At 32.2% G+C, this 9,315-nt stretch overlaps 1 protein-coding gene across 1 annotated transcript; it reads right to left on the bottom strand.

The window, feature by feature from the left end:
• Positions 1 to 284: 284 nt before the first annotated feature.
• On the bottom strand, positions 285 to 4,254 carry LOC110691030 (polyol transporter 5-like). Its single transcript, XM_021867967.1, has 3 exons — positions 3,775 to 4,254; positions 1,395 to 2,015; positions 285 to 1,284 (listed from the first exon to the last, which is right to left on the bottom strand). Exons 1-3 carry the CDS (start codon positions 3,902 to 3,904, stop codon positions 551 to 553), a joined length of 1,485 nt encoding a protein of 494 aa, XP_021723659.1. The 5' UTR covers positions 3,905 to 4,254; the 3' UTR covers positions 285 to 550.
• Between the last annotated feature and the right edge of the window lie 5,061 nt (positions 4,255 to 9,315).

Raw genomic sequence — 9,315 nt, 5'->3', positions numbered from 1 at the left:
AGTTCAAACTTTCCGTTTTCTGGGGATCAAGGATTGAGAGCTGAATGCCAGGTTTGTGTATGCTTCTATATGCATCATATCCCATTATTAACTAGGTAGCTAGTCTAAACGACTACAATGTAAATGATGTTCTGCAACATGTGAGGTTGTGAACTGCCTAGTCCTTTTGTAAAAACATGAGTTATATATAACAATTTCTAGTTTTGACATTTAGTCTTAGTGTTAGTTATATTTTGGCTCGAAACCATTTTTTGTAGTAGGGAATAGGCACATTTGAGACTTTATCACTGAAAATGATGCCTAAAATACCAACCACATTGGATATAGAACTACAAATTTACAATTAGCTCGGACTGAAGTCTCTACAATGATGTAGAGGTCTTTAACTACTGATTCAAATTTCAAACTACCTATTACATTTTTTTGAGGAGCAACTACCTACTACATTTTGATTCACGTTACATTGCTAAAAAAACTCTCTGATGTAGTCTAAGTACATGGTACATGGATCATTTGGATCAAACCTCAACTATTTTTACTATATGTTTTTTCAAGTCTCACTCATTTCTCTTCCTTCATCACTAGTTTTCTTATTTTCAAACAGTTTCCCTATATCCTCCAAATTCTTCCCTTTAGTTTCTGGTATAGTGAAGAAGAAAAACACCGTTGCCAACACCATAATTCCGGCCAAAACAAAGAACATCCCCCCAAATGTTATCTTTGTTGCTATAGTCAGAAATGTCATTGCCACAACCCCACTGACTAACCTATTTACAGAGACCGCCAAACTTGTCCCTTGAGCCCGAAGCCTTGTCGGAAAAATCTCTGATGAGTAGACCCAAGTTATAGGCCCTAGCCCAATTGAAAAAAATGACACATCAGCACAGACCGCGATCACACTCACAACAATAGCCCAACTAGGCTTATGGCCTGAAGCCCTAAGAAACATGGACCCAAGGCCCAAAGTTGATAGGGACACAGCCATACCAACTGAGCTCAATAACAAAAGAGGTCTCCTACCATACTTATCTAAGACAAGAGCTGATATCATAACAAAGGTAGCTTTAGCTGTTCCCATGATCACATTGATGGCAAATAGCAGCTTCTTCTTCTTGATTCCAGCCGCGCTAAAGACCTCAGGGAGATAGTAGATCACGGCATCATTCCCAGAAGCCTGCATGAAGAAGTTTATCCCGATGGCAGCGATGAGGATCCGGCGAGTCCCTGGTGTTGGCCTCCAGAGTAGCTCTTTCCATACACTTTGCCCAACAAAGTTGCTTGCTTCTGCCAATTAGTTAACACATTTAACATTATAAACTAACAAGTAAAGTAGTACTAAAAATGAAAATTAACCAAAATGTATGTCAGTCAAATAGAGAAGTATAAAGTATTACCATGGAGCTCCCAAGCTCTAGTGATCTCCCCAAGTCTAACCTCAGCTTCTTCTTCATTTTCAGACGTTGCAACCAAGACTGTTTTTGCCTCGCTCAACCTCTTCTTCATGACAAGCCACCTAGGTGATTCAGGCATAAAAAACACACCCAATCCAACACCAATTGATGGAACAACTGCCAACAGGAGCATCACCCTCCAGTTCCAACCATTAGGTATCCCTGAAAGTGCATAATTGACCACATACCCTAACAATATCCCTATAGTTATGAAAACCTCAGGCAATGAGCTCATGAATCCACGTGTCATTGCTGGTGATATCTCAGCCGTGTACACGGGTGCAATCATGAGGGAGTAGCCTACTCCTATACCAGCCACCACACGACCTGCCATTAGGTAAGGGTACGACGGGGCCAGCCCCATGAGCATGGCCCCGGCGAAGAAGGTGCAGGCTGCAAGGACAATGGTGTAGCGCCTACCAATGAGGTCCGAGGTCTTGCCGGATAGTAGAGAGCCAATGAGTGAGCATACGTTAAGGGAACCTACTAAGATTTCTTCTTGGAATTTACTAAGTTTTAGGTCCTCTCTTATGTACAGGATTGCTCCACTTATTACTCCAATATCTGAAATATTAGAAATAGACATTAGACTGAAACTATACACATCATAACCAAAAATTAAAACTTTTTACACTAGAGATTAAAGGGTGGTGGATAAATGGCAAAAGACCGGGTCAATGGGCTAAATACTTTGAGAATGGGGGAGAAGGGTAAGAGATTCTCTTCCTCAAAATACGGCTAGTGAGGATTAAACTTTCAATCTAAAGGTTGGTAGGTGCAGTCCTTAATTCCTTACTAAGGCATCTCCTTAACCAAACAATTACAAAATGAACTGGATTTGTCCTGTTTTGGTCCGTTTTAATAATCCGGATACAATTTGAATGGAGCGGTGAATAAAGTGAAATCCAAATTTTTCCATTTTTTATGAATTAAGATTTTAAAAATATATATATTACTCACTCTTGTGTCTATCATTACATATAGAATCAAATAATGTTTATAATCATTTTTTTTTATTCCTTATTGGATGTAATATTTTCTTACTTTTTTCATTCTACAAAACAAATAATTGATGTTTCCAAAGGAACAAAAATAAATGCAATATTTACTCACTTTTTTCATTCTACAAATCTTTCATTTATGTTAGGAATCTCTAATTTCCTAAAGCATAATATTGTCATTATTATTCTTTATATTTTCTTTATCCGCCACCTCATCATTCTTATCAAACACGTCATCAGTCATATAAGATCAAGATTATGAGTAAAAAGAAGAGCCCTATCAGACTGAAACCCATCACGGATCAACTTAACCAGGGTTAGGAACTATACAATTTGGAAGAGTGGGGGAAAATTGAAAAAAAAAAAAAATAAGAAAATCTCCTCTTCAAAATTATCCTAGTGGGGTTTAAACCTCTGACGTCATGGTGATGTGGATGGCTAAAGTCAATTCATTTACTAATCGTACATGTCTACGAACATTAATTTAAACTTCTTATAATTATACTCCTATATTTGATGGCTCTTCAATTTGCCGAGCACAAACGCAGTGTGGCATGAATCTCATTGTATATTCATGATGTAGTTAGTTGGAATCATCCCAAACTTTTATGATTCACCAACTTTATGTAAGAAATTCCATGAACCAATTTCTGTAGCTATTGCTATATTTTTTATTTTTCTTTCACTAGTAAACTTTAAATTTGAACCACAAAATACTATCTAAATTCAAATGAAAAAACTAAAAAATAACCAAACTTTGCGTTTAATGAGAGAGCAACTCGGGTGATTCAACAAGAATCATTCCTTTACACTATCAATTCACAAGTGGTAAGAATTAGGCCCTAACTCATCAAGTATACCTTTTATGCATTTAAAAGAAGACATATATTTTGTTTTTATTTGAGGCTATCCTTATCCTTGGCACCTTCCAATCTTCTATACCAATCTTCCTCAATCAATAACAACTTAAATTAGAGATATTCTAAATCAATCAATATTTCCATGTTTATGGATTCCTTATACCGATACGACTTTACATTTAGGTCTATCATCTTATTGGCATCGGAGAACCATTCTCCTAGCCTAATATATGTACCTAAGAATCTCTCCGCAAAAATTCAAAATTTTTTTACTTCATTTTTTGTATACCATATATTTATTCATCAGACGAGTTTGTCACTTCTTTACTGTTATATGCGTGGACCATCAATAAGTAATGACCGTACAAGACGGCTTGTGCACTAAAAGTGAGACAGTGGATCTTAAGTTCGAGTCTAAATACTTTGTACATCAAAAGAGAGATTGTTAGAGAATGAACATACCATAGCCAAGTAAAATCGAGTTGGTCGAAGCCAAGAGAGCACAAGCAAGAGCATATTTGTTCATCTTAACTTTTGGCTTAACAATAACTTCTTTCGTTTTTGAATGATCTCCAACTTCAATTTTCTCCATTTTTAACCCAAACGACGAGTGCAAGCTCTTGAATACCTCTCTATAGTTTTATTTTACCACTTTTATTTCAGTATTATATAGGTAGGTTGGGATAGCAGAGTGCATGCCAAATCAATAATAGTTTTTTTTAATGAGATAAGATAAATGACATATAATATGGAAGAGTGAAGTAAATTTTAATTTGTAAAAATGGAAAGAAAAATTATTATCTTAGAGAGAAGGGAGAAAATGTGTGTGAACACTGTTTATTGTACCAATAATAGACATAGTAGTAATTAGCATCACAATAGCATGAAGTAAAAAACAGAAAATTTTGTAAAACTTTTAAATTGTGGGATCTGATGCAAAGTGGCAGACTGGCAGTTGCATATATAGCCATGAAATTATTGGCTTTTTTCCAAAGTATCTCACCCCACGTATAATTTTATTTTATTTCACTCACTGGAGTCCAAAAAATTTAAAGTTTAAAAGAAAACATATTTTTCCCTCGTTTTTTTCTAAAAAAAAAATTATATTATGTGATGGAGGGAGTAGTCCATTGTAATAAAGATAAAACGGTCTGGGTAATATGGATTGACCGATTGAGACACAAAGTGTTACTTTTGCATGCTACTTGACTTTAAGTGGTTCGACTATTTTGCAAGATTTTTGGTTCAACTTTAAGTGTTTGTATTTTGTAACTTTTTTAAAGTGGGATTTTAAAGTGGTTTTAATTTGGTGAAGTGTAAATAAATGGCCAAGTGTATTTGGGATTTTGTGTGTTATTGAGAATTGTTGCGTAGCTTTTATTTTCATTCTCTAGAATGCATGGAGGTGTCCCCATATGTTAGTGTGATAAGGTCATATTACCAAGAAGACAAGAACTTAATGGTGTATTAATGGTGTGATGAAAGTTTAGATTGTATTTGACTCAATCAAATTGACAATAGTTGACTATTGGATTAATCGACACAATTCTAAAATAAATCTGAACCGAGTTCGTAGAGATAACTTTAAATACGGAGTGTATATATTTTCGTTTTTCACTTTTTTAATCTACATTAAGATATCATGACCTTTGAAATATTAACCAGTTATCGTTTGACATTCAACAAGCACATTAGGTAGGAATTTATATAATTATATTTAGATTAAACTATAATATTGTTTAAATGATTTTAGATTTGGTTGGGAGACCATTAGCAAATCAATGTGAAAAATATTTGAAACATAACCTTTTCTCTCCTTTCTTGAATTTCCTTGAATAATTATTTGATAAAAACAAATTGTACTACGCAACTACGGAGTATTTAGATTCATAAAATCATAAGTTATTTTCAATTATGGACCACCGTATTTTCTCATTATGATTTCATTAAAAAAAAGTTAAAAGAAAATGTAATTTTTTTTATTTATTTTATTTTATTATATATATATATATATATATATATATATATATACAGCATGCAAGAAATCGAATTTTATTTTTGTTTTCGAAAGAGAACACATGAAGCTTCATAATTACTCAACATTTCAACAATAAACTTTTGTATGGTAAGAAAGATATTGAGGGTGTATGGTTTAGAGAGCCCAGGTTTTTGGTACGTAGAAAGAAATCTATTACTAGTCCAAACCTCTAAGTTTTGAAAAGGGATTGAAAAGCTTATTGTAGGAAGTTAGGAATTACAAGTATAACTTGATCAAAATTACTAGTTTACTACGAGTACCCTTTACCAAAGATTATCAACTATTTTCCTTGTAAATTATTCAGGTCAATATCCTTACAGCTAGTCATTTTACTAAAAATATTAGTTATCAGTCCCTCAAAAAAAAAAAAAAAAAAAAAAAAAAAAAAAAAATCATCTGAAAGCATTTACGAAATACTTTACACAAATAGTAAAACCATTTGATACAATCAACTTAAAGCTAATCGCGGGACATAGCCATTAAGATTCAAGGCCTTCATACTCATATACAACTTAGCTAAAAAATGCAACTTGTTTAAGAAAATTGCACTTCGTTGGAAGTATCCAATGTAATTACTAGGGTTGAGCAAAAAATCAGGGTACCCAATTTTTGCTCATCCTGTAACCGGAACATATAGGGTACCCTGTAACTTGATAAAAGTATTACTTTAGTTCAAATTATACACCATTTTTAACCTAATTTTAAAATAATAAATATCAAATATAGATATTTGTATTATTTTGCTAAACAACTACAATAAGTTTGTTTTATTTGCGATTTGTAAATATTATAAATTAGTTATCATCCAATCTTTTTATAAAAAATTTTGCAAAAAGTTATTAAGGATATTAAAAGATAGGTACCCTGAATCGGAACCAGAACATGCAAGTTCTGGTTCGGTTCTCAATTTTCAGGAACCTGTTCAATAGGTTCCGGTTACCATTTTTAGGAACCTGTTGCAACAGGTTCCGATTCCACGAATTTTAATGCTCACCCTTAGTAATTACAATGGTTTTTATAATTTGAGAATCAATTATTCAATTTTGTAAAATCCTTTTAATTTCAATAATGCGTATTTAAATTAGTCTAAATCCCTTTCAACCTTTAAAAATCATTTGAAAAAAGAACAAGAAAAAATTGACGTTTTTGGTATACTATTACATGACATTCCACCAAATAATGCTCTTAGGATTGTCCCATATTCTTTTTCTAGTCTTTTTTAAAATGGTTTGGCACTTTCGCCAAAGCTTCAATGCTTGATGGTTTGGCATCTATGCCATATATAAGCTTACAATGTAAATGAACGATTTCCCATAATATTGTTGAAATAAAAATCAATTCCCATAATACATTGATTTTAAAATAAATTCCCTACATAGTGTCCACGTAGGATCGTTTTTTTTTGCTTTTGGTTCAACTTAAAACTGCTAATGGTAATAGCGGTTTTAAAAAAGAGACCGCCTCTAACAATAACAGGTCTCTTTGCGTCCTTGGTTAATTCACAAGGCTTAGTTTGCAAGAAGATTATTTCAAAGAGACCGCCTCTCAGTACGACAGGTCTCTTTGCGTCCTTGTTAATTCTTAGCCCACAACAAGAAAAGAGAGCGCTGACAATTACACTTATAACTTCAAAAAGACCGCATTTCAATAAAAACAGGTCTCTTTGACTTTATTTTACCAAAATTGCAAAACCGCTAATACCGTTAGCGGTTTTAAGCTGAACCGAAAACCAATCCTACGTGGACACTACTTTGGGAATTTATTTTTAAAACCAAGCATAATGGGAATTAATTTCTATTTCAATAATTTTAAAATAAATTCCCTACATACTATAAATTTTATAGAGTATTATTATTATTTTCATTTTCTCCTTTATAACTTTTCCTATATAATATTCTCTAAAGATCGGACACCATATAGGTAGCTTGAAATAATCCCACATGTCTATTTACTATCCATTTTTATTATGTATTTTCCTTAGATTAAACCAAACAATGTTGTTTTGACTAGATAATGGGATACAAGTCATACAACTACACAAATATGCAACTATGTTCATTCTTTCTAAAAATAAAATATTTGTTACTCCAGCAAAGCGCGTACTAGGATGTTGCTTTTGTTTGAAATTAGTTGTCAAAATTAACTTCAATCCCTCTCAATTAAGAATGCCATTAATGGTTCACAATGTTTGGGAATGGTTGGACAAAATAAAGAGTGCAGTCGTACTTTAACTTTTTTTTTTTTTTTTTGATTGAATAAATGTTTAATTGTATATTTCTTACGAGTATATTCTACTCTAGCAACCGAACAGACAAACATACATTACCAAATAATATCTCTGTATTCTTTTTGTTAACATTAAGGTATGATTATGAAATATACAGTGAGTATATATTATTAATCATATACATCAAAGAAGAGTGTATCTACACAATTAAGTTACAAGAAAACTGATTCAAAACCTTAGGAAAAGATATTCCTACATTATAGATACTCCAAAATATCTCCTAACAACATTGCTATTTTTTTTTCCTAATAATAGAGACTGAATTTACACGTGAGATTACTCTCATAATTTATTTCCAATAGAAACAAAGATCCTAGAGACTTCATTTCTAATCAATTTGTTCAAGAATTTGTACTGAGCTGATTCTATTGATTTCAATTGCAATTTGTTGGGGTACGTGAAAAGTAAAGAGTTGTACACTTTTGATCGAGAATTCAAACTACAAGGCAAGTCTCTCTATTTTTGCTTAAATTGATATGATGTCTTGTAAATTTATAATGGTACTGTAATTTTGTTCATAATGAATGACTTCCTATTTTTCACGAATCACGACTTCAATCTTCAAAATTTACCCTAAGGCAAATGAGCATGTAAGTACAACTTGTTTTCTTTTTGAAGCTAGATGAGATACATGATCATTTGTGAAAAATTGGGGTAGGGAAGAGGAGGCGGATGTGTTTGAGGAATATGTATAGGATCTCGAAAATTGCCAAACATTTGTTGAGATTTGTAACTGGCCTGATATTCATCACCAAGTAGTATTTGGTGTAGTTGGTAAGAATTTCACCTTATAACGTTAAAATTTTAAGTTTGGTCCCCATTAACCTAGATTTGTAGCTTACTTGGGATTGTTAGGAGATGTCACGACTCACGACCAACTGACCTAGAATAGTTATTCTAAAAAAAAAAAAAATCAAAGTTATAGCAATCATGACTATAGATTAAATTAGAATGAAGCCAAAAACAAATTTGTTACACATATGAAATTAAATGTGATGATTGTATATACATACAAAGAATTTTCATTTTAAAATAAGGGTAATGCTATATGCAGCCTTAAGGGCTAAATATATGCATTAAATTATACTTTATATATTAGTATTAAGTTGAGAATTTATCGACAATTCACGAGTAAATCTGTCTAATAAATCTTGTCAAAAAAAAAAAATCTGTCTAATAAATGCTTATATATTGTCAATTTTTTTTCTTCTACTTTTAGCTTTTGTATATGCAGCTTTTTTCTTGAAATAAATAACGCCAGTTTATTAAAACAAAAAAAATTTAAAAATATTATATCAACTTATTCAACTAGCAAAAAAAATAATAAAAATAAAATAATCAATATGTTGAGTGGCCTTAAATGTTGAGTCAAAATTATAGACTAAAGTCACTAAAGACCTAAAGTAAAGGTTTATAAATTTTGTGGTGGTAACACCTAAACAGTCCACCTCCAGAGCTTAGCATGACTACAATTGAGCTTTTATTCTTTTTTTAAAATCTGAACAGATAGAATATGAGCGCACCAAAACTAAAGACTAAAAAAGAAACATTTTCAGATGATAGAGATTTATTACTATCACACAAACCAAATTTCCAGCTTTTCTTTCCCCTTTTATTGATTTGAATCTTGGATTGAAGTGTAATTGGTTTATGATCACTTTACTAGTGGAGTGGGATA

The sequence above is a fragment of the Chenopodium quinoa genome, unplaced genomic scaffold, assembly GCF_001683475.1.
Source record: "Chenopodium quinoa cultivar QQ74 unplaced genomic scaffold, ASM168347v1, whole genome shotgun sequence".
Lineage (NCBI taxonomy): Eukaryota > Viridiplantae > Streptophyta > Magnoliopsida > Caryophyllales > Amaranthaceae > Chenopodium > Chenopodium quinoa.
Note: the sequence above shows the minus strand (reverse complement) of the source record. Positions and strands in the feature narration are given on the sequence as shown.